Source organism: Pogona vitticeps, chromosome 5, assembly GCF_051106095.1.
Source record: "Pogona vitticeps strain Pit_001003342236 chromosome 5, PviZW2.1, whole genome shotgun sequence".
Lineage (NCBI taxonomy): Eukaryota > Metazoa > Chordata > Lepidosauria > Squamata > Agamidae > Pogona > Pogona vitticeps.
The window spans coordinates 45886499-45913115 of record NC_135787.1 but is presented as its reverse complement, the minus strand read 5'-3'; the positions used below and the strand labels follow the sequence as shown (position 1 = coordinate 45913115).

Below are 26617 nucleotides of genomic sequence, written 5' to 3'. Positions count from 1 at the left end.
TGAAATATTTCTCTTAGTATGGTGAATGAAATGCACATTGATGTTAACAACATTATAGAAAATTTATTCTGCCATAAAATACTTCAGATTCAAAATTTTAAAATTTAGGGATGCATCTATTAAAGCGGACTCTTGTCTACAATATCTTGTCTACATATCTGCTACCATTAACATTATGCAAAGATTTGCCCTCAATGGAGACTTGGAAACTTCAGAAATTACAAAATGCTCTGGTGCTAACTGCAACTTGGTAGTCAGAACCTTTTATACCAGTTTTGCCAAAGCTGCAATGGACACTGATATTTCTGGGCACAGTTCAAAGCACTGGTTTTGAGCTGTAAAGCGATAAACAATTTGGGACTGGCTTATTTGAAGAATTGCCTACATCTAGATTGATTTAACCATTCTCTGAGCAATCTGAGAACCATAACTGGGGCTCCGTGCTTTGTAGCCTTCTCATGAATCAGTTAGGGTGGTGTGCATAAGGAAAAGGACTTTCACAGTAGTGGTTCCGAATCTGTGAAGCTCCCTCCCAAGGGACATGTGGATGGCACCTTCAAAAGTCTTTCTAAACACCAAGAATGGAGATTGAGATATTCTAAGTATTTTTTACATTGATCTCATTTAATTGCATATAGTGCTGTAGTATTAGGAAAAATCCTGTTGCATAACTTTGCACAGGCATGACTTAGGCTGGGTATTGGAAACATTTACTTTACACTACTTGAAAGCCTCCTATCCCCATATTCTAGGTTCCAAGGCTTCATAGGGCCTCCCTAGGGTACCTTGGGACAGTGGAGGAGCCCTTTAAAGACAAAAATGGCCATTGCTGGGATCAGGAGAATCACTGGCAGTGATCAAGTGGCAATTTTTTACTATTAAAGGTCTCATCGCCACCAAGACTTTGCTACAGCTGTGAAAGTTACTTCATTCTAGATGTTTTATATTTGAAAAGGTTTTTTACTTTTGAAATTCTGGCGGGGGGGGGTCAATGATTTTATTGTTTCAATTTTGTGGACATGTTGAGAAACCTTTGTCTGGAAAAATGGACTAAAATTGCTTGATAGATATACAGCAGGTCTGTAAATTCTTTCAGCCTAGATGAAGGCCTTTTCTTTATCACTTTCTAGAACCCATGCACCCCCTTATGTGATAATGAAAATAGGTGGTTAATTATTCAGCAACAGGAGATCTCTATTTCAGTGCTGTTTCTCTTGTATGTACAGCCTTATTAAATAAATACTGTACCTTTACAAAAAATAGAAGCAACTTTTGTGAAATTCATGGTCAATGATGGCAGCAATATTGGCTCAAACTGCACTGAAAATGTTCCTTCCTGTGACAAGTGTTTTACATCCTGCAGACAAAGCACATAATCATTACTATCATACTATTATTGTTCTAGTTCCTGTAAAAACTCATTGTCATGGCAAATTTAAACTGGAAATAACGGCAATCTGTCACATCTCCACTAAGGACAATAATAAACTGTATAGTAATTTAATTCTATGCAAACAGGCCAGAATCCTGTCAGCAAGCTATATTTGAAGGGAAATAATGTTAGTGTTAGTGGCAAATTGCTGCTCTTTAATAAGCTGCTGGTTGTGTTCCTGGGTATGTGTCTTATTATGCAGTTAGGAATGCAACTGAGTCTTTAATGAGCAGCAATTTGTCACCAAAGCTTGTCATCTATCAAACAATGCTCTATGCAAGTGTAATCTGCCAACAATATCCCAGTCATTATGTTTCCATTTATATGCACTATTGAAAACTAACACTGATCTATATTTCTGGGGTTCTTGCACAATTTTAAAAGGAATCAAAACAGAGACATCAGTGAGTATCATGTTAAGCTTGTGCTGAGCTCAAAGTTCTCACAGCACAACCACTGCTACTGTGTGAGAAAAACAAAGGTCTTCTTCAGGGAGATCACCACATGCCCAACAGCAACATTTGTATACAATTTCATGTTACTATGGTGCTGATAACTTCAACTCAGCAGAATCTCAGTAAACTGGCCATGTAATCACAACTGCAAACACTAGTAATATTTTGTTTCTTCCTCTCTCATGCACAAAATAGGAAGACTGATCCAACATCTAATGAGGTCTACTTCTGTACCTACTGTTTCTGTATTTTGACGCCACCAGCACTAAAAGTCTCAGCACAAAAGAGAATGAAAATAATACCACTTCTCCCTCTCTCCTTCTGGACAGAGAATCCCATAACAGGAATACAACTCCCTCCATCTCCACAATCTACAACCAATGGCACATCAGGGTGTTGGCTGATTTGACATCGAGGCACACGAGTCACATGCATCTCAAAATGGAAATATATATGCTGTATATATATACTCTTTAATTAGTGGCATCCTGCCGTTGCTGATGCCATCACTCCTATCACAGAGGAAGAGCTATGCAACTGCCTTGATTATGGCTAGTGACTTTCAAATGCCAGGACCAGCCTTTAAATATACCTTCTGTTATTCAAGTCATGGGATTTTTGGATTGTCTTTCTTCAATTCAAACACACAACTATTCTTCTGGATGATCCTGGACTTAAGTTAACACAGCAAATGCAAGCTCAGTTGCTTTCACACAGGGGAAGCATGTAGTGTTCAAGTACATTAACATATTCTTTGTTTGTAGGGTGTTTTTAATGGAAAATTCTACAAACTCTCTAACTACATCTACACACCCATACCCATAAAAATAATTACCTGAACATATAAAAAGTTGTTCCCTGAATGCAACACATACAAGATTACTGGAGAGTCATCTGTTCAAGAACAATAAAAACAAAATCAAAAGTCAAAGGTCCGTTATAGTTTTATGCACATAATAAAAATTGTGTATAACTAAAAAGTACGGGTAAACATATTTTGGACCTACCTGAGGTCTGTGTTTTGTCCATTGCTACATAAACTACAAAAAATTTTTCCAGTAGGTATTGTCTAAGGTCCACAAATTCATGTTGCACATTTTCCATTCTGACAACTAAGCTTATTTCTAGCAGCAGTACGCCACTTGAAGTAAAGCAGCAATTCTAGGGGCAAAATAAAAAGAAATTCCAAAAATTAATTACAAGTGAACAATCAAGGATATTTCATGCAAAATCACAAGTCTCAGTTAGCAAACTTGACAGCCTAATGGCAATTATCCCCTGCCCTGTTTTTGGTATTATTAAGTCAAGGAATTTTCATCTGGGATACTCAAGACACTTTAAAGTAGGTCAGGAAATATTTGTCTGGCAGTGATGCACAGTAGTGGGACAACATGGTAAATATTTGCCTCCGCATGATCTGAAGCCTGGAAGTACTGTCTCTCAGCATATTTTGTACTGGAAGTACAAATACATGATTAAGCAGAAAAAATAATTGTGATTTATATACACAGGCAAGTACAGATACAAGAGGGCCATCTGATATAACCAACTAGAAATTTATGCTAAAAGTCACTCAATCAACATGATTCAGAAAATTAACACTCATGTTTATAGCTGAAGTAATAAACTAAGGAAATCATCTTGGGAAACTAGCTTCAGTAGGTGAATGAGGCCAGCAAGTTTCACAGTTCTCAAAATTAATGACAATCCATTCCCCAACTGTACAATGCAAGTATGTCCATCACATATCTAAAGAACCACAGGAAGGAAGCTATCCTTTTCATGTGTGTTCTGTTCAAGTTGGAACCAACTTATCATGATCCTAATGGGGCTTGCAAGATAAGTGAAACTTTTAAGGAGTGGTTTTACCAGTTCTGCTCCCCCAAGTGAGTTTCCATGGCCAAGTAGGGATCTGAATGCTGTTCTCCAGAGTCTTAACACATCACTCTATCCACTACACTGCACTAGGAATCCTTGTTTTAAAGGAGGAATAGTCTAATAGTCCCAATTATCTTAGCAGACCATTTAACTGGAATACCTATTAAAGGTTTCTAGCAGACACACAGATCTAGTTGTTACTTGGGACTGACCTGAAGTTGTTATAGTTGCTTATAAAGCCTAAACTGTCCTCTGCAACAATGGAACAGGAGAACTGTTTAGCCAGCATTTTAATTAAATAGTATCCTTTAGCTGGCTATATGAGCAGCAGGATTTATTAACATTAATATTTTAATGACTGTTTTAATATAGGATATTATTATATTGCCTCTTTTTAATGTTTTTAAAGTTTTAATATTACTGTACACCGCTCAGAGGCCATTGCTAATGGCACGGCTAAAAGAATCTTGTACATAAATACATAAACTTCCAGTTCACTAGCTTTTTAAAAACAAATGTACAAAAACTTAAGAATAAACATATACTTCATACCTTAACATGTTGATAAAATCTGTTATGTAAACTGCACTCAAGACGAACTTTTAAGTGACTGATGTTCCTAGTTTCTGCCTGAGGATAAAAAAGAAGAAAGAAGTTCAAGAAATGGAAATCTAGAGGGAAGTAAGAGGAAATTGGTAATAGTTTAATGTGCACAATGGCATGTGCTCCCATATGGGGATCAATGGAAAGATGTCTCCTCCTAACCAGAACCACAGGCACCTTTCTGCACATATGAGAAACCTATGCCTCTGTGTGATAAATTATGAAGCTGATGCCATGTACAGATGGCCTCAAGGGAACACTTCCATAGATGATACGTTTTTAGTATATGTGCTCATCTCAGAAATAATGCTACACAAGATTTTGCCAAATTAATATTAAGAGACACTGGAGTTTATTGAAATCAGAGAACATTTCATAAAACTCTGTCCTCTGTATCTTAGGTTGGTTGCTGGTTGCAGTTCGGAATAGATAATTTGGTAACAACTATGCAGCACAAGTATGTCCATTCATGTTTATATAGTGTTTTTATTTTTAACATTTCTTTTCTAAAGTATATAGGGCACTTTGTGTTCCCAAATCAAGCTTTGTAGGATGCCTATAGAGCATAACAGAACAAGAAAAAAATGCATATCATTTAAAAGGCCGATTATGACACTAGCACTGCCAAATTAATAATAATAACTTGCGCTGATAAGTTGATTCCAGGGTTTTCAAGGAAGAGAATACACCAAAGTGGTTTGCCATTCTCTTCTTTTGCAGGCACTTTGGGACTGACCACCTCGCCCAAGGCCACACAGGCTGGCTCTTCTCCCAGGAAGTACAGTGGAGAATTAAACTCCCAACCTCTGGCTCCGCAGCTAAATATCTAAACTGCTGAGCTCTCCAGCCAAAAGCCAGCATGCCATTATTCATTTCGTTTTCTTGTGCTATGAGATTTCCAGATTTCCACAAGGTGGAGCTATCACACATTTAATCTTACCATTTACACTTTCTGATTCATTTTCAGAAGTGGACCTCACCACTTTTGGAGGTAAAGTTATATCTTAGGTTGAAAACATATGCCAATTACGGATTTTGTTACAAGTTATATGTTTTTAAAATTCTGTGGATTGAAGAGTGGGACATATTATTTCATGCCTTGTACCTCCTGAAACACTCTTTTCCAACATAAGAGGCAACTCTACACATGGAAATCACCAGATGGGCAATAGTGAAATCAGATTGATTATATTCTCTGTAGCCAAAGATGGAGAAGCTCTATACAGTCATCAAAAACAAGACCTGGAGCTGATTGTGGCTCTGATCATCGGCTACTCATAGCAAAATTCAAGCTTAAACTGAAGAGAGTAGGAAAAACCACTGGGCCAATCAGGTATAATCTAAACCAAATCCCTTATGAATACACAATGGAAGTGAAGAACAGATTTAAGGAACTCGATTTGATGGACAGAGTGCCTGAAGAACTTTGGATAGAGGCTCGTAACATTGTACTGGAGGCAGCAACAAAAACCATCCCAAAGAAAAGGAAATGCAAGAGAGCAAAGTGGCTGTCCAATGAGGCCTTACAAATAGCAGAGAAGAGAAGGGGAAAAAATGCAAGAGAGATAGGGAAAGTTACAGAAAATCGAATGCAGACTTCCAAAGAATAGCAAGGACGGACAAGAGGGCCTTCTTAAATGAACAATGCAAAGAAATAGAGGAAAATAATAGAAAAGGAAAAACTAAAGATCTGTTCAGGAAAATTGGAGATATTAAAGGAACATTTTATGCAAAGATGGACATGATAAAGGACAAAAATGGGAGGGACCTAACAGAAGCAGAAGACATCAAGAATACATCAAGAAGACATCAAGAAGACATCAAGAATACACAGAGGAATTATGCCAGAAAGATCTGGATGTCCTGGACAATACAGAGAATGTGGCTGCTGACCTTGAGCCAGACATCTTGGAGAGTGAAGTCAAGTGGGCCTTAGAAAGCTTGGCTAACAACAAGGCCAATGGAGGTGATGGCATTCCAGTTGAACTATTTAAAATCTTAAAAGATGACGCTGTTAAGGTGCTACATTCAATATGCCAGCTAGTTTGGAAAACTCAGCAGTGGTCATAGGACTGGAAAAATCAGTCTACATCCCAATCCCAAAGAAGGGCAGTGCCAAAGAATGCTCCAACTACCGTACAATTACACTCATTTCACATGCTAGCAAGGTAGGCTCAAAATCCTACAAGGTAGGCTTCAGCAGTATGTGGACCGAGAACTCCCAGAAGTACAAGCTGGATTTCGAAGGGGCAGAGGAACTAGAGACCAAATTGCTAACATGCGCTGGATTATGGAGAAAGCCAGAGAGTTCCAGAAAAACATCTACTTCTGCTTCATTGACTATGCAAAAGCCTTTGACTATGTGGACCACAGAAGACTATGGCAAGTCCTTAAAGAAATGGGAGTGCCTGACCACGTTATCTATCTCCTGAGAAACCTATACGTGGGACAGGAAGCAACAGTTAGAATTGGACATGGAACAATTGATTGGTTCAAAATTGGGAAAAGAGTACGACAAGACTGTATATTGTCCCCCTGCTTATTATATGCAGAATACATCATGCGAAAGGCTGGATTGGAGGAATGCCGAACCGGAATTAAGATTGCCGGAAGAAATATCAACAACCTCAGATATGCAGATGATATCACTCTGATGGCGGAAAGTGAGGAGGAATTAAAGAACCTCGTAATGAGGGTGAAAGAGGAGAGTGCAAAAATGGTCTGAAGCTCAACATCAAAGAAACTAAGATCACGCCACTGGTCCCATCACCTCCTGGCAAATAGAAGGAGAAGATATGGAGGCAGTGACAGATTTTACTTTCTTGGGCTCCATGATCACTGCAGATGGAGACAGCAGCCCCGAAATTAAAAGACGCCTGCTTCTTCGGAGGAAAACGATGACAAACCTTGACAGCATCTTAAAAAGCAGAGACATCCATCACCTTGCCAACAAAAGTCCGCATAATCATAGCTATGGTTTTCCCTGTAGTAATGTATGGAAGTGAGAGCTGGACCACAAAGAAGGCTAACCGCCAAAGAATTCATCCTTTTGAATTGTGGTGCTGGTCTTAAGAGTCCCCTGGACTGCACGGAGAACAAACCTATCCATTTTGAAGGAAATCAACCCTGAGTGCTCACTGGAAGGACAGATCCTGAATCTCAGGCTCCAATAGTCTGGCCATCTCATGAGAAGAGAAGACTCCCTGGAAAAGACCCTGATGTTAGGAAAGTGTGAAGAAAAGAGGAGAACGTGACGACAGAGGATGAGATGGTTGAACAGTGTCATCGAAGCTAACAACATGAATTTGACCAAACGCCAGGAGATAGTGGAAGATAGGAGGGCTTGGCGTGCTCTGGTCCATGGGGTCACAAAGAGTCGGACACAACTAAACGACTAAACAACAACCTCCTGAAGATCTGCATAATCAACAGCATTTTCTGTTTTGTAACCCTTCTTCCTTTCCTTTTCATTTTCTTAGAATTTTTAAACAAGCAAACTAGCAGGCCAAAGTCAAGTATAAATTTGCAATGAAACTTTACTGAACAAATCAAACTAAGAAGAACTGCAAATAGAGTAACCATGAAAGTCATATCGTAAAGTTCAACATTTTTATGTTGTGGTACAGAATAAATAGCCTAAGTATTATTTCTAAGACAAATATGCTTCTTGTACCACATTTAATTTCGCAAACCTGTTCCCCTTGCTTCTGCCACATCATGCAGAGCCAGTGATCGAGTTTGCAAAAACTTTAGAGCATTTAAAATAAATGTAAAGATAAATGTTAAGATAAACAACCACAATACCATAGTTTCTTCTGTGTTTATAAAAGCGTTCGCGAACTACACTGAGTATAGAACAGATGCAATGCTCAGACAAGCACTGGCGTGATACCCAACAGCTCTGCTGACCAGCAGCTGAACTACCACCTTGATCAATCTGTGGCCCTCCAGACATTGTTAGTTTAGGGTTAGGATTAGGTAAGGATTAGGGTTAGGATTATTTTGAAGATCATTTGAACACATTTTTGAGGCACTTTGACTTGGTTATGCCAATCTCTTAACACTCTTATGTCATTATTTTTGTTTTGTTTTTCACGGTAAAGTCACAGAAAACTGCAGAAAAGGGCAGCAAATAATATATCTAGTTACATGTTCAACACTGTAACATATAACAGAAACAAGTTAATTTTCAAACATTGCTTACCGGCAAATACAACAATTAAGTTTTTAAAAGTAACGTCCCAAGTACTGTTAAAAAAAACCTTCAAGATGGCTCGAAATTTCAGGGCTGAACTAGGTATGACAAGGCAGATCTTTGTGTCAAAAGTTATACTTGCTCTGATCATGTGATAAATTTTAATAATCATCTCTCATTTTTTAATATAGATGGTTGAGGTAGACAAGAATTGAAACGAGGGGGCACAACACTGAATCACAATCAAAAAGCAACTTGTTATGGCAGTACTAATAAGGAATTATTGAGAACACTTGCGCTTTACAATACAGCAACTTAAACTGACATTATGTTGATTGTCCTTCTACAATCCGGTGCCCTGCTAACTGAGAGATGGTTGTAAGTTACATAGAGCAGTGATTCTCAATGCTTTAGTCTTCCGTATGTTTTGGATTTCAGAATCCTTGATCACTCATCATACTGGTTGGGGATTCTGGCAGCTGACATCCAAAATGCCTTGGGGCCAAAGGTTGGGCACCCCTCATCTAAAGAGCTCCAGGATGTGGAAGCTGACGTAGGGAAAATGTTGTATCTTAGTAATTCAAAGGAGTCTAGCATTCAATGGGCTCCCTAGAATTGGACACTCCAAATCTACATACAGCCTAGTCACTCTGTATCTTGGGGGTTATGAATCTATCCAAGCCTAACTGGACCACTATATTAGAACTGTCATTGTGTTGCTTTTCTTTGCTATGTTCCATTAGTTCATTATCAACTGGAGGCAATCCTATGATTTCGTGACTGCCAAAAGCTGCTCACGTTTTAGAAACTCAAGGTTATGGCTCCCTTTAGTGAGTCGATTCATTTTGTATCTGCTTCCCCTCTTTTCCTGTTATCTTCAGCTTTCCCCAGCAAATTGTGTTGTAGCTGTCCAAAAATATTATGTGGGTGTATAGCCGTATTATCTGCTTCTTGCTGTACCATTTATTACCTACAATTCTACATATAACCAATATCTAGAAACAGGAAACAAAACTTTATCAAAGTCTATTAATTTTAGTGTAATGAGGAGCACGGGGAGGGGGTAGCAATTCAATGAAAATCAGCCAAATCTTGTGTTCACACAAGCACCATGATGTTTTTTCCTGGGTAACACATAAAAATACTGCAAATGCAATGTCTTCATAGTCTGTAAATGACACTATTCTCACACCTTCCATTCCCCCGAGTACCAATAACCACACTGAAAATTGGTTGCAATCATTTTTTCATTATACAGGAAACAAAGATATAGTTCTTTTTCAAGAACAACAAACATGTAAACGTAAGTATATACTATACCAGTGTTTGTGAGATCTGGATACTGTTGATATGTGGAAGCAATAAATATGTATTTGCCAACTGTTTTATAAAGTCTTCTGAAACAGAGTCTGAAATTCCTTTTCCAAAGACCTGTTGCAAAACAGAACTTTACATTGACTGTTCCTCAATAATTCCAGCAAAAATAGAATGCCATATAACAGCAAAATAAAAACTTAAAAAAAATAAATAAAGGGAAACAGAACATATTAAATTTCTTTGTTACCATAATGGTGTTCATATACAAATTTTTTAATCATGCAAGCATCCCATAAAGGTTTACAGCCTTTTGTGCCTATGTGCTGCTGCTTGAGTAACGCAAAAGAAACCCCTTTGGAGATTTGGCTTGACTAAGCAGATCCCAACCAACTAGGGATAACTGGGCTAGGAGGTGGCAAGACAAAGCTAATTCAAAGCAAGGCTTTGCATATTTTCTCTAAGTGAGCAGATATTTAATGGATTTTTTTCTTGTAAAATGGATTTTTCCCCAAAAGACACTAGAGCTTGTGTAACAAACCAAAGATTGAAAACAAAAAGAGCCCCAGGCAAAGTGCCCTCTAAATTTCACCACTGCTGGGCAGGACACCACCTCTCACATGTGACTCTGCCCCTCTCCCCCCACAGGGTTCTGTCACAACCAGAACCTAATGCGATCGCTGCAAGAAGGAGGAAGATAGCTAGGCAGAGGGAGGTAGAGGCACGCGCACCCAGCTTAGAGGGAACCTTGGTCCCAGAATATCCATGTTAAATATGTACGGCTAGTGGACATTCTGGAAGTTGCTGTCCCAAAAATTAACAGTTCCTGTTGCTGCAAAAAAACTGGTTAATATTTTAATTCAGCTTATTCAGAATAATCATTAAAACATACTATCATTGATCATAAGTTGATATAACTTAACAGAAATATTACACATCTAATTCCTGAAAAACATCGTTTTACCTAGATCATTATCTGAGAAACATGTCAGAATAAATAGACATAAAGGCCAGGGTCCTGTTCAGTCAAATAGCTCATGCAATAAGCCACAGCACAAACGTCTTGATGCTTATACCATTTGCACCAGGAAACATCCAGAACCACATGCATGGACTGGGCCTTTCTACATGGGAAGCACAAGGTACACAATGGCAATGCTCACACAAGCAGCACAGATTCCCTGTTACTCCCATTGGTGGGACGTTCCACCCAGCAGTGTCTTCACAGGATCCACACCTAGGCCTTTTACACATTAAGCAACAAACCATCAAAATGTTGCAATGGATTTTCAAAACAACATTTGGTTTTGAAGTCTCAAGATACATCTTGAGCAAAGTGGCATGAAAGAGAAACAATTATTTCTTCTCTTTTGATAGCCATAGGGCATAATGGGACACAGCTTTCTAGGTAGGGTCCCTGAGAAAGAGGAGAGATTCCATCCACCTCCTATACATCCCTGCTGAGGTGAAACCCTCAGGGCTATGTATGTAAAAGCCAATGTACTCTGAAGGGAAAAGGAGCAAAGACAAAACAGTCTGTCAGTGAACCAAATTATCAAAATTCCATAAATCCATTTGCTAGCTCACAACTGGAGACAACTCCTACCCTTTCCAAAAGGTGTAACCAATCCTGTCCCACTTGACAATAACAACAATCTTCTCCCCTAAACTCTTATGTTGGGAAAGAAACAGTAGAAAAATATCACTCATGTCTACTCGCCTGTAAGATTTTAACTTAAAGCCAACAGGCAAACATCCTTCTCTCATGGAGGAGCACATATTGTAAAAGGGCACCTTGTTACAAGGTGGCAACAATGGCTCTTCACAAAGTAACATAACAACCAGAAATGCTATTATTTTGTTTGCATGACAAATAGCACTTATTCAGCAAGCAAACTACACTACAATTTGTTTGGCTCCTAAAACTGCAGCTGGGCAGAAGGCACCAATGATACTTTCATGAGAGGCAAACAGAAGGCCATATCAAATATCTATTCACTTCTAAAATGTTCACATACAAATTTTCTAGTACTAAAGGATTATGTGCGTTTGTGGGTAATATAACTTGACTGTTGCATAATCCATTCTACAGAGGAATTCTGTACTGTAAGCTCACTGGAAATAAGTATAACTGCTCTTTAGATTACACTTTATACCCCAAAGTGATCCATGCCACTGAAAATCTGTAAAACATTCCATGAAGCTATGGCCTGGCTCCCCAGACTGGTGAAAGGCATGTTATAAGGGATGGGAACAATAATGTTGCCAACTGGTAATGCTGTCACTTTTTCTTTGCATAATAAGTAATATTTAACACAATTACTTCTTAGTTTTCTGAATTAAAAAAAGCTTTGGGAAATATTTTAAAGGGATTTCACACACACATTAATCCATTTCTTATTATTTTATCATCAAAAGGGAACAAAACAAAATGAGAAATGTAGTGAATGACTTTAAAAAACTCAGTAAGAGTAACTGTTCCCTTTTAAGACTAATCCTCCAAATTCTGGGTGCACCACAGAATGTCAACCTAGTGACCTGTACACACAAAGACTTCTTCTGTTGACTCCACTCTGAGCCCCCTTGCAGGCACACATTATGGTCAAGTAGTACTGTATTTCCTTTGGAAACAATCAGACATTTTGAACTATTAAAAGATTAAGAGTAGAGACCAGCAGAGGCCAGAAGCAAAGACATCTCTAAACCTCAGTCTCATGGACAGCATGATGTACTCTCACTTTGAAAGTCTTAGTGATTCATAACCAAAAACCACTATCAGCACTTCCTCTATTTTGCCATCTGTAACACAATTTGAAAACAAGTATTTTCCAAATCTTAAGCTTGTGAATAATAGATTACCTGATATGAAAATACTCCATGAGATGAGGTATTTATAAATAATGAACTTTCAAAACTGCCTTCTTCTACTGGAAGAAAGAGTACTCTGAAATAAATTTTTCCCATTGCTGGAATCACCTACAGATAAAATAGAAGTGTCTGATGTTCAATATTACTTTCAATTGCAATAATTCTATTACAGATTTATAAATCAAAACTCCATGCAGCCCCTTGACTTCCCTCAGTGTAACTTGGAGATCAATCAGGTGCAATTATCAGCAGTACTGCAATGGATTTTTGCAGCATGGAGATCAACATGGTTGCTCTTTCTCCTTCAGAGAATAAAGGCACAGACAGAGGAGTGGTTAGATTCGGATGCAACACAAAGCCCTGATTCAGCATTGCATGCAGTTGCAGCTACTAGCCATACACTTAAATGTCCTCATTTTTACCCTCATAAATCAAAGCAGAAAGCTTCCAATCAGTTAACAATGATGCGTACTCTAAGCCATGGTCTGGATACAACAACAACTAACCACAAATCCAGCCAAAAAGATAACCAATTTCTAATATCACTGGAACCATGTGCCATTTCTGATGCAATGCTAAACTGTGATGTAGTGAATGAGCACCGGAGAGCATTATATTCATGCACTCATCCTTCTTTGGTACAGCCGTAAGGAAAGCACTTGGATTCAAATTTCCCAGAGTCCTCCATGACACTTGAACTGGAAAGTCCAGTTAATTAACACTATCATTTTTTTTCAGACAAGTCAAGAACAGAAACCACTGCTCTTGCCAACACACTATAGTTTAAGCGAACCAGAGCTCGTCTGTTTCACATGCAATTAATAAACTAGTTTTTAAAAAACAGAAAGGAACTACTTGTAATCCCCTCCTTATAGCCACACCAGAGAAGAAAGATAGCATGCAAACCAGAAGTTAAATTGAGATTAGTATTACGTATTAATTGAGCCATTCTTTTTCCTTCAGAAAGAAAGAGGAAGAACAGCCAAAGAATGTTGATGCATATGGTTAAGAGACCATCTTATTTTACCAAAAAAATACAGAATGTAAGTTAAAAAGGAAGAAGATAATTCACTTCAAGGTTAGGATGCTAAAAAGCACCTTTGTGAATAGTTTCATATATTCTACAAGTCTTCAGATTTCTTTTTGTCAGACTGTAACTGCTATGCCACACTACAGATTCTTCATGAAACTGAAAATTAGTTTCAAAATATTTTGTAATACGACCTGAATGGTGGTGGCAGGTTCATCTAAAAATAATCTTGGACACCCACACAGGAACACAGAGTGTGCCTAGGGCATCCATCTTTAACACACTTACCTCAGAGTAAATCCCACTGAACTTGATGGGACTTACTTCAAAGTACAAATGCATGGGTGGCTCTGAAAAATCTATATTTTGCAAATATAGAAGTTCTACAAAGCACACTTTAAATATATCACAAGCAGTGCATTTAGTCTGTTTCTGCTAAATATATCACAAAATTCAACATTAATTACGTTTTAACAAAATTAAGATTGCACAATATTACTAGCCCACCACTCTTTGTGCAGTACATTACAACTCTTAATAGTTTCATGACTTCTCCATCACTGCTCCAACACCTGCATATCCGCTCCCCTTGCCCTGTGCCCACCACTGCACATGAATCATACTCTTGTGCTCCATCCCACATGCGAGTCAGGTGTCATTCCTAGCAACTGCAACCCAATTTCCCTTCACACACTGAGGTGAGGTTTAGGCTTGCAAAAACACCAACTATATAGATTAATGCCAAAATGCAAAAGATTGGTTTTGAGCAATAATCTGAAGGAAACAAGAGGAAGGGCATCACATAGGTGTTCTGGGAGGCAGTTCTAAGCAAACAAGGGAGAAAAAGTGTGGAAAGAGCAAGAGAAGATAATGATTAGAGATGCATCGGGATAAAGCATATGACTGGGCAAGGAAGAACATAGAACATTTTAAAGGATAACAAACTTGTGAAAGGTCTTGAAGTGTACAGAAAACCTGTATAAGGATCTGAACCAAGTATATGTGGGATCATAATAACAAGAGGGGAGAATGTTTTTTTGAGAGCAGAGGCTGCCTTGATTGGTGTGCGGAGGACAGTTGGGTGAGAGAAAGTGAGAGTTTTCTCACTTCTGCTTTTTGGGGCAGCTTTTAAGGGTTATTTAGGGCTTTGGGGCTGCCAGAAAATACGAAACAGGTGACTTGAAATAAGCTTTCTTTTTCGTGTAAAATGAAATGACTGATATGCAAAAAGCAAAAGAGATAACTGTCCCCCTTAAAATACAAAAACAAAAAAATGCAAAAAAAATTGCTGTCATGCCCTAATGATTATATATATTTTTAAAAAACAAAAACCTCTGTCTTCTGTAAAAAGGGTGGCATTTTGGTGGGTAAATTATGATAGCATGTTAAAAAAAACAAAGATTTAAATATGAGATGGAGATTCCGAAAGATAAAGCAAATACCACTGTAACAAGAAATCTACCATAGTTCACTTTTTGAGAAATAAACTCAGCAAACATAACTGAGTTACCTTGTGTGTATTTTTTTTTCTTTTTGCTCTTTGATATATTATGTTCTCTGTTTTCTTTTTGTATGTTCTTGGTTTTCTTTTTCTTTTGTTATTTTTTTACATATTGTATAAAAAAGAAAAATAGGCAAGATAGTAATTCAAGACTGCAAATATACTTCTACAACATACACAGCCATTGTTAACATATTTGTGTTCATATCCGTGTGGACTATAAGATAGACTTGATCATTTAAAAAAAATCATTTTCCTTTCAGAACAATGATATAACAATGCATTCTCCTTTTTTGCAAACAAAATTTTTAACTTGTCTATCTTGCCTCTTTCTGGATGTGGATGAATACCACTGGCAGAACTTGTGACTGAGTCAAACCACACAGTGGCGAAGAATTCTTTGCCAGTGAATGCTTTATAAAGAAAAGGCATGTTCTCTACCACATGCAGTATTTCCTTTATCCAATATTCATATGGTGTGCTCAGTTGTTGTGGGTCTCTTTGCAGACCTGAGTGAATAAAACAATAGCACTCAAATTATATTTGAAGTTGTTTTTCTGTCTTCTAGCACTGACACTGCCATGTAGGCATACTGCTTGAATTCCATGATAATGTCACAGTTACTAGGAGAAAACAAATCTGTTTTCAACAAAACAAACGGAACATAGCTTAAAAAAAGCAGTAATGTAATGTGAAAGGGGACACTTTTGTGAGACTTTGGGGAAATATTTTAATAGGGTGCTCAATGCCTACTTTTACACTGAAAGTGATTCACTGGAGAACATTCCACTCAGCCTTGGCAGAAATACTTTGAAAGATAAAAAAAAGTGGGTGGGAGGGAAAGTAGGGAAGAGGGGCCAGTTAAGTTAAAGCTTCAGGCCAATGAAAGCATGAAACCCTGGCGCTCTGCCACAACATAGTTTCCAAAATTACATCAGCACTTACCCTGCTATGAACAGGAGACACATGAAAATGTCTAGTAGCTGTAAACACTGAATTCACTGTAACGTCTTTATCCCTACTGGGATTGTAAGCATATAGCATTTTAGCTTTAGGCAGTCCCAGCAACCTAGGGAAAACAAGAAAAGGGGACATTATGACAACGAGGGGGGTAAAAACCAATGTTTTGTTACACTTTCTACTCTACATACAAACACAGTTGGGTACAATTTAAACAAAAGGTAACTTTCCAATAGAGTTCAGACACAATGTCAAATCCATGGTTTGGCTGACATTAAGAATTCCTCCAGGCAATTCTCCTCTTCTTCCATGCCTCCCCATGGCATTCCCATGTGACAAATAAAAACAAGTTTAAACATGTTGGCAATCTGTAGTTTGCACTTGGCCTTCAAACCAGAATTGCAAAACATCATCTGAATGCATTTTGGAATTCTGGTTTGGACAGAAAGTATGAAGAACTGTTTGGCATATGAGATGTAAGGGCAAACTATGTCTTACCACAAAAAAAAAAGAATTGTGGGAGGACACAAAAGAAACACAAGAGCCACATAATTTGGCTCATGCTTGCTCTGTTATAATGGATACTTTTCGATTTACGCAACCTGAGGATGTGGACAGAATCCTCGGAGAGAGGAAAGGCACCATATGTTGCAGATCCCTTGTCCTTCCAAGCTTACAAAAGCTGCCAGAGAGGAGCAGGCTGAGTGTGCAAGAAGCAAAGTAGACTGCTAGCATGCTCAAAGAAGACATTTGTAAAGCCTGCACTGAAAATCCCTACTCTGAATCTCACCATAACAAAAAAAAATACTGGCCACTCTCCAATAGTCTGTTTTGGGATAAGGCATTATGGTGGAAGGTAGCTTCTCAACTCCAGGGATACTTGTATGAAATGGACTGGTTATGGGATGGGTACCAATTTTGTCATTATGGTGGATGACCTATGCTGGGAAGTACACAGGGGAATGTGTCCCTATTGGTTCTGCTGGACCTCTCAGCAGCTTTTGATGCCATTGATCATGTTATCCTTCTGGATCACCTTTCTGGGATGGGACTTGTTTTGCAGCACTTCAGTCCTTCCTGGAACAAGAAACTCAGAAGGTGGTGCTGGGAGACTCCTACTTGATGCTTCGGCCATTCACCTGTGGTATTCCAGAGGGTCCTGTTTTGTCCTCCACATTATTGAATATTTACATGAAATCAATGGGACAGGTTGTCTGGAGTCTGAGTTCAGTGCCACTATGCAGATGACCCACCTAATTCATCTCCATTCCACCGAAATCCAAGGAAGCCGTTTCTTTTCTAAATTAGTGTCTCTTGTCAGTAATGGACTGGATGACAGCAAACTGATTGAAACTAAATCCAGATAATACAGAGGTACTTTCAGCCTGCTGAAAGACAGACCAGGGAACACAAATACAACCTGGCTGGATGTGGTTACACTCCTCCTGAAACACCAGGATCAAAATTTGGGAATATTCCTCCAAGCCTAGAAGCTCAGGTCTTGGCAGTGGCCAGGAGTGCAATTTGTACATTTAAAGCTAGTGACCAGCTGCACCCATTCCTTGAAACATCCCTAGGTTATGAAATGTCCTATCCCATGAGGCTAGGCTGACCCCTTCTCTTCTGTGTTTTTAGCAGCAAGTGAAAGCACTTTTATTCCAACAGGGCTTTGGTCTTTAACATCTAATTTCAATGTAGCTAGTTACCCCATAATTGCTGCTAATATATACATATTAGTAAGTTTAAAATTTTTCAATATTTTAATTTGTTTTATATGATATTTTAATTATTTTTCTATTCAGCAATTTTCTAATGGTTGTTTATATGTTATTTTTCATTCTTGTTAATTTAATGATTTGTAAGTCACCTTTAGTCTCACTGTCAGGAAAAACGCAGCACATAAAGGCAATAAATAAATAAAAGGAAAAAAAGAAGAAAATAATTTCACATTACATACAACAGGAGCATGACTCTCCAGATGGTCTAGACTGCAATCATTAATTGTCAATTACTACACTGATTTAGGGCTCACGGGACATGCAGTCCAGCAACATCTGGAGGATTTCACATTTCCCTCCTCTGACATCTGAAATGAGATTTTGCACATGAGGAGGCGGGGAACAAACCTATGAAAAATCTTCTAAGCCTTCTTTCCCCTTCTTTCAACACTACAACTTATTTCAATATTAGCAAAATCCAGAATTAAATTGGTATTTCATATTTTTTTTAAAAAAAATCCCAGATTTTAATTTCCTTTATTTACCTTGCATTTCACATTTCCTTATTCCTTTCCTTTATAGACACAATAAATGAACTATTTTGAATAGGTACATACAGAGTGGGCTAGCCCATTTACCAAAATTAGAATTATAACAATAGGAAACAATTGAACAATTGATCCTATTATAGATCTCTTTTTAAAAATCCATAAAATTCACATTACTGAAGCAATGCATTTCTGCAATGCATTAAGATAAACAGTGGGTTGAACTAGACATAACATGGATCCATAGGTCTTGTTAACAAACCTGTGTGAGCCTTACTTGCCTCTCTTTCTAATGTAGCCACAAGATTAGCAGCAGCAGCAGCATTTGTCTGTCTTAAACCAACCAGAATTTAGTCAGAACTAAGTCAGACTGATCTGTTTGAATGATACCTTACATTATCAAGTCAAATTCTTGTTGGCTGAATTTAACTTGTATTGGTAAATCACAGTTTGAACTAATCATGATTTAGTCAAGTTGAGCATAACAAAAAAAATATGATTGGCATAAGCACCTAAAGAGGGAAGTAGGAGTGCATAAGTCCTAAGCATGAATGAGCATGTCATCATGGTTTCTGCTTAATCAGAGTTGGATCAGTAAGGAATTTGGGACACTAAGCATTCAAAGAAGAGGAAAGGCGGGCACTAAATGCAAATCTTAATAGCTGAGAACAAAGCTTGTGTTTCTGATGTGAACCTGTCCTGTGGTCATATTTCTTCTCTTATTCTTTAAGTATCAAATATACTCACTGCATTCCAAAATGGAGAACTGAAGGGTGAAAATGGAGGACCTTCCCATCAGGCATGTTTGTAGAAAAGCTGAAAAAGAAGAGAAATTACAGAAATGTATCAATTATTCAAACAATTAAAGATAACATGTTAATTAAAATGCACAACATGACTTCTGGTTTCCTTTGCATTCACATTGCAAATTGAAAGTCCCCAAGAACTAAACGCAAAATATTCTACCTATTCGACCAGAGCACAGGATGCTGTCCTCTGAAAACACCGACCACAGAGACTGGCAAAACGTTAGGAAAAACAACCTTCAGAACACGGCCAAAGAGCCCGAAAAACCCAGAACAACCATTAGATCCCGGCCGTGAAACCCTTCGCAAATATATTCTACCTATTGTTTTATCATGGTTCCTTTCATAAGAACTCTGTGTGTAACATGCTATAAAACCTAGATTAAGGCATATTTATTTATATAGTATTTATTTATATAATATTTCTATTTATATAACTGTCCCATATCAAGGATTTTAAAGCACTATGCAATAAATTCAAATGATTAATACAAAACAGTGCAATAAAATTTACTACTAATTTAGAACAGCATTGGCTGACATTTATCAGTCAAGAAACAACAAGAATGATCTTCTGCTAAAACAGTAACAAAGTACTACTGACAAACATCTTATCTCAATTTGATGTCTAATCAGGAGGGTTCCTCATAAACGGATGACTCTGCTCTTAGAGCACTTGAAGTGAATATTAATCCCATGTAGAACCACTAGTACTGCCTCCACAAAAGTTATTGTGATAAGAGAAAGTATTGTGTTTTCAAGTTTCTATTTCTTAAATTATTCAAGGATTTGTACATTACTACTAGAACCTAGTGTAGTTAACAGATAGGAGTCTTAAGCAAAAGTGTTACATGCTGATATGGTATGGCACTAGAAAACAGGCAGTCATTCTGAAATAGCTGCAATTCCCATTCAAGCTCAAGGGTAGCTCCCTTAGGATGTGTATGCAGACAATGTGAGGCATGGGTCCCTCAGCAGGGAAGAAAAATCCCACATGTAAGTAATAGGCAAAGACCCCAAAACCCAAAATACAGGAACATGAATAATCAAATATATGTCATATACATGAATGAGGTATTAGGAAAGTACCTAATGCATGTAAACTTTCCTTGAGAAACCACATAATCTAGACCCAAAATAAATGCTAAACATATGCAGGAAGCAGAGACATTTTAAAGAGAAGACACTCAAAAAGTACTCTCATGTTGTCACGTTCCCCCAGTGTCCCCTGTTTGTTTTCCCTCAACCACAGGTCCACCTTTGGACACGATGTACTATTTACTCCCTTTACACGCTGCCACCAGTGGATCTTTATCCACTCTGTACCAAATACGTTTCTTAGACCCGGGCTGCCAAATATAACAGGTTTATTTATTGTTTGATTGGTAAATCACAGAAGTAAAGTCATAGATGTTCTTTTATTGTTCAATCATTGAACTTGGATAGGATTACTGTACACATTTGCTTGTTTGTATTCATTCACATTAACCACTGTAAAAATATGACTGTCTAACTATTTTCTATTATTTTTATCTCTTATCTATTCCCTAACACACACCAACTTTCCAATCTCTGTCTTAACACTTCAAAACTCTTCTCTAACTCTCCTCAGTTTCCAACTGTTTTTTTTTTACTCTGCCCCTCCTGTCCTGCCATAGGCTCCTCTCTTAGAGCTCCATATGACAGACAGGTGTGACTTGGGCATTCCGCCACACATGTAAACCAAAAATATAACTCATAAGAACATTGGGCTTAGTTCAAGATCAGTGAGCAATGACAACCTTTCCTAGATTAATGTAAAATGAATTCATATAAACATAAGAGAATATACCAAGTAGGTATATATTTTTGTCACTACTGGCTGGATAGCTCATTGCTTTGAAGCACCTGGCTATTGAGAGGAAAATCAGGAGTTTGATTCCCTATCTTGCCTACTTTCTAGAGCAAGCCTGTGTGCTCTAGAAAGTACCAGGGCATCCCGCCACCACCCTCCTCCACAAGAAAGAACAGGTAAACCACTCTTGAAACCTTTTTTACCTATAAAACCTTGAGAAGGGTCACCCTAAGTCAGAATCAATGTGATGACATGCAATTATAATAATAATCATAATATTTTTCACACACACACACACACACACACACACACAAAAGCAGCTATGAGGAGGTAATCTAGATCAGTGGGTCCCAATCATGGGTAATCCAAGTGTTAAACTACCAGAAGTCTTCAGCACCAGCTGCGCTGGCCAAGGTCTCTGGGAGTTGCAGCCCAAGAACATCACTCACTGGGAACCACTCATTTAGATTAATTCAAGACATATGATCTTAAGTCCTTAGATGATAGGCTTCTCTAACTGGTGCATACATTTGCAGTTCATACAGTAGGTGGAGAGGTATTTTGAATGACAGAATTACAGGCCTGGGGCAGAACTACAAGGCTGTCCTCCATGGCCTACTATAGAGTGAGCAGATCCGCCATTTAGTGGTATGTAGCGCAACTTCTCACCTTGTTTTTGTTTCCAATCTTTCTTGCCAAGTTCTTAGAAATTTTGCAAATCAAGTACAGAACATAAGATTTTTTTTTCTTTGATGACACAGCTAATCAAAAAAATTATTCAGGAACCAAGAACTAGTTTTACTGACAATGGGCAGAATGCTAAGGGAAGCATGTTGCTCAGCACCTGTGTTTGCAGTTTTCACAGTTTTTTTTCCTGTGCACTCATTTACATAAGGTGGGTTCAAAGGCATAAGCCTATTGCTGCACATATAAGAACTGCCCAAGACAACAGTCTAGAACTCCATTTGATTTCAATAAATACAAACACCGACACTGTGCAGGCGAAATGCCTTTATTAGTAATTACTTGATTTATTACTACTACATGCCCAGAATGGGTGCTGACTCTGTGCTCTATTGTCAGAAAGGCTGAACCTCAAAATTCAACCTGATGAAAATTCTCTTATAAGAAACCTTTCTTTTGCCTCTCTCAGGCTGGTTTTTAGATATTACTTCTCTACATCAAGAGAAAAATACTTCCATTCTTGTATTTCACAATACATAAAACAACAGACACAACTACTTTCCATATGTCTAGCTTTTTGGGAGGTACCTCTTAGACCTAGACAACATCAGCAAGCAGTGAATTGGCACTGAAATATCTAAAACAGAGTGTCATGCCTGTGTGTCTTAACCTACAGAAGGGGAAAGAGATACATAGGGGGAAATTAGAGGTCACATTCTGAGATATGAAGGGGGGAGTGTGCTACTTATATACAGCCCCATATTGTTTAAAACACTATTTGGGCAGTTAACTATTTAATTATGCAGGCTACATATCCCCCTACCCCCCATGTAAGCTGGGTAGTCAATTTCCAACCTCAGAAGGATAGAAGTCTGAGCAAACCTCAAGCCAACTACCTGGGATTGAACTCAGGGCATGAGCAGAGTTTTAGCTGCAGTAATGCAGTTTAACCACCATAGCACAGGGAAAGAAGGCAAAGATAAAGAAGCAACTTTCCCCATGACACAAGCAATACGGTCACAACATAGATAGCAAGTGAGTCCCTGTTTTGGATGTGCAAGGCTGCTATGTTTCCATCCACACTTCAAAAGCAGTAACTGCCTAATTTTTCTCCACTCTCTGGCTTTAAGTACATGATACAGCTAAGCCCCAAAGTCTTGTTCCCAGATTCTGAGTGGTCTTAATCAACCAGATAGGCGGGATATAAATAAATAAATAAATAAATAAATAAATAAATAAATAAATAAATAAACAAACAAACAAACAAACAAACAAACAAACAAATAAATAAATAAATAAATAAATAAATCCCTCTCCTTACAAAAACTTGTACAAATGTGTCAACACACATTTCTATGCCCAGCTGATAGTAAGATTGAACGTAAAGCTCAGGGAGGAAAGACCCAAAGGCTATCTCCCATGGGCATAGCACAAATCTGAGAAACCGAGACTGCCCCTGGTGAATTGGCTGTATTTGTGTACTAGGAGTTAGACCGACGTAACAGAATTAAGTTCTATTCCCAGAAGTCCTTGCCAGCCCCCTCCCCCCCCTTTTTTAACACCACTGCTGTTTTGAGGGGTGTAGGTACCAAAAATTTTCAGGGAGGCTGCCACTTCCATCTATTGCATCATAACTATTAAGTTTCAGCAAAAGCAATGAACTTAATAGTTAAAGACCACAATATTTTTATTAGAACAATGGACTAGCTCATTTTAGATGTTTTTTCTTTTAAAAAAGAATAGTATGATCACAGATGTATATAATCACTGAGGCATATAGAAATATCTCAAAGCTTTTTTAAAAAGCTGGACCAGGCAAGTGAAATTGATAGGGATTTTTCCACAGACCCTATCAGTTTGACTTAAAAAAAAAAACTCAAGGCGAAGCAGAGAGGAGAGATGGCAATAGAGACAAAACCAATGCTTAGGAATTATGTTTGTAATGAAAACAACTGGGGAGAAAGAAGCACCAGAAAAGGGATATGACAACAATGGGATCAAATTGGAATTCAATGACACTGTACCATGTCACCTGGAATTTCAATATAAATATGAGAATGTATAATAGAGAAAATGGCTAGCATAGTAGCACTCACTGTTTACTTTTGGCGTTTTGCCTTTACCCTCACAGGGAAAAACAAAAACAAAAAGCCAGCATGCTAGCACTCACATATTTTCCTTAGCAGAAGGGTAAACACAAAGCCAGAGGGGAAAAGCAGTAGCTGAAATCCTGTTCCTTAGTACAGTAAGTCACAAAAAGAGTAGATCCAACAGAACTTACAAAGCAGTCGCTGCAGGTTACATTTACAAGGGTACAAGTACTGCAAGCAAGCTCAAGGTTCTAGCCATAGTATCAGCTATTTATATAAGACAATTTTATTGTGTTTTATACTGGTTAGGAGTTGGAATGAAGGGATTTAAATGTTATTTGTTTACATCAAACCTTTTCAAGATGTCTTTAGTCAGGCAGCATTTCTGCAAATTCAAAAATGGCTTCCATTACATGCATTTTTGTGGAATGATCCACATGCACATCAAAAAGCTAGCTCGTCTGTCAGAAATCAAGAGACTGAAATGATGTAATATGCAGTTGCAAAATTTGAAGTAACAGGAAGATAACATACTTGCTAAACAGTGGTATGTGCAACAATACATTCTTTATCTACTAAGGTAACTCCATTCCCATTCCAAGTGTGTTAAATTAGGCCATTTGGTAACACACTTTAAAATTCGCAGACATTGCCATTGCAGGAATTGTGGGAGCCATGATTCCAAACATCTGGAAGGTAATAGGCTATCTTCTTCTAGTTTAAGAGATCTGGAATTACGGAGACTAACTCATTTAGTACAGTTCAACAACACCTTCAAAAGTCCAAAGAGAATTGTCATCAATACAGAAGCCATGGTTAATGTAGAAATCAACACATTACTCAACTCTGAGATGTGCACAGTGTGCCTAGACTATAATATCTTGGGTAATCATTTAAAGAACACATTCATCCAAGATAGTTTACACTGTAAATATTTATTCTATTACATCACACTGAAACACCTGACAAGGCTATTAATCTTTTAGGGTAAATAACAAAATATATTTCACTTTTTCACGTAAAGCACACAGAACTGTGCATGAACACACATAAAATAATGCATATGTACATCCTGTAGTTAACAAAGAAAATTATTCCTTCTTTTTATTATCCTTGATTCAAATAGAGTATAGTAACTTGTACTATTATTAGATAAATTATGTTTATTTTAAAGAATACACGAGATGGCACCTCTTTCAAGTGCCACTCTTGATCTTCTGGTTCTGATATACTGAATTTGGTTTAGATTATCAAATCTCGGCTTAAGACCTGCATGAACCCCTGGCACCTGCATGCAAGCACTTTGCTTTGCTTTCACCCTTTGCAGGAGCAGCAAATAAAGCCAGGAAATGGTAATTAGCTATAGCTTTCCACTACATCCAAACAACTAAATTATGGTTAATGGTTTCCAAATGGGTTTTAGTTGGCTTTCCTATCATGCCCCCCTTGGCAGTCAAACTCTATTACAATTTTGGATATAATAGAAAGCTGTGGTTGCTAACTTGCGTGTTAATGGGAAGCTGTACTTACTTTGGTTTCCTGGCTTACTTGTTCAATGCTCTCAAAAAAGAAAGGGGAAAAGTGGCTGCATGCAGGTACATGAAGCTATCAAATATCTTGGCTTTGATGTGATTGTCCAAATGCAGCCAACAACGCACAGTACTTTGCAAACAAACATAAGGGACCGGTCCTTTTAGATGCTGTGCTTAGAGCCAAGAAATGCAACTGGAATCCCCACTGAGTGTAGTGTCAGATCTCTGATGACAAACTATGAAATACAGATCCAGCTACCAACATAACCAAATCCAAGAGCAGGTAAAGATCAAAAATTCAAGGGGTCCCCACTTGCTTTTCTACCAAAGTCAGGGTGTGCCCAAGTATGATTTCACAATATTTTGTTTACAATGATTATCATTCACCTCTACAATTTGTTTACAATGTTTGCCTTCTGTCTTCATATAACCTTTGTAGAATTCTGTTGCACCATGTAAACACTGTTTAATTTGACTTAATCTAATTATTACTATGAATAAGGAAGACTTTCCATTAAGCAAGTATGACCGTCATTTAACTACCTTCCAATTAGAGCACAAGGGGTGTTCCTTTTTCGTTTTGTTATTTTATATTGGAAATCAGTCTGAACAAAGAACGATAGGGGAGGAAAATACAACAACATGAAAATTAAGGATACTTGGCTTATTTGGATGTTTATGTTCTTCTCTTGCAGTTCTTCATCTAAATTTCTATACAAGAGTGGACAGGCGGTCTGCCAGTTCTTCTCAAAGGCCAATTTAGACTTCTGTAACTTCAGTGGAGTGTGATCTACACACAAGCAAAGCAAATGAATGGTAAAACTGTCCCTAAGCTATCAGTTGTAGATGCCACAGTAATGATGGTTGGGACATCCATCATTGCATCCTCCACCATTAGAAAAAGGGCAACACACATATTGGCCAAATCTCTGATGCCTGGCATAGTAAACTGCACTATAATAGGTATACTAAATCAAAGAGAACTTGTTGAGCCAACTCTTCTGTAAGTTGTGTTGATTCAAATGTGCTAAGTCACAGTTAAAGTAGGACCATTGGAATCATGGAACATGCAGAGAGTTGACTCACCATATCCCCACTGATTCAATGGGCCTTCTCTAGTGCAATTCATTACATTAAACAACACAGTCTTGGCCACAGAAGACTATAAA

General features: G+C 38.0%; 1 protein-coding gene and 1 non-coding gene across 9 annotated transcripts in view; both read right to left on the bottom strand.

Moving 5' to 3' along the window:
* Window positions 1–26617, bottom strand: part of TMEM131L (transmembrane 131 like) — an 83996-nt gene that overhangs the window by 31266 nt on the left and 26113 nt on the right. For 5 of the 8 annotated variants that reach the window (XM_078394788.1, XM_078394787.1, XM_078394786.1 and 2 more), the window contains 8 exons: window positions 19250–19318; window positions 16222–16345; window positions 12737–12853; window positions 9884–9994; window positions 4318–4395; window positions 2895–3048; window positions 2723–2781; window positions 1249–1357 (listed from right to left, as the gene is read on the bottom strand). In XM_078394788.1, coding sequence (XP_078250914.1) covers window positions 1249–1357; window positions 2723–2781; window positions 2895–3048; window positions 4318–4395; window positions 9884–9994; window positions 12737–12853; window positions 16222–16345; window positions 19250–19318 — 821 coding nt within the window. Of the gene's footprint in view, window positions 1–1248; window positions 1358–2722; window positions 2782–2894; window positions 3049–4317; window positions 4396–9883; window positions 9995–12736; window positions 12854–15285; window positions 15368–16221; window positions 16346–19249; window positions 19319–26617 lie in introns of all 8 variants that reach the window. The other 3 variants (XM_073001533.2, XM_073001536.2, XM_073001537.2) reach the window with 3 other exon arrangements.
* Window positions 7979–8112, bottom strand: LOC140707927 (small nucleolar RNA SNORA66). Its single transcript, XR_012088056.2, has one exon. It is a non-coding gene; the product is annotated as a small nucleolar RNA SNORA66 (small nucleolar RNA).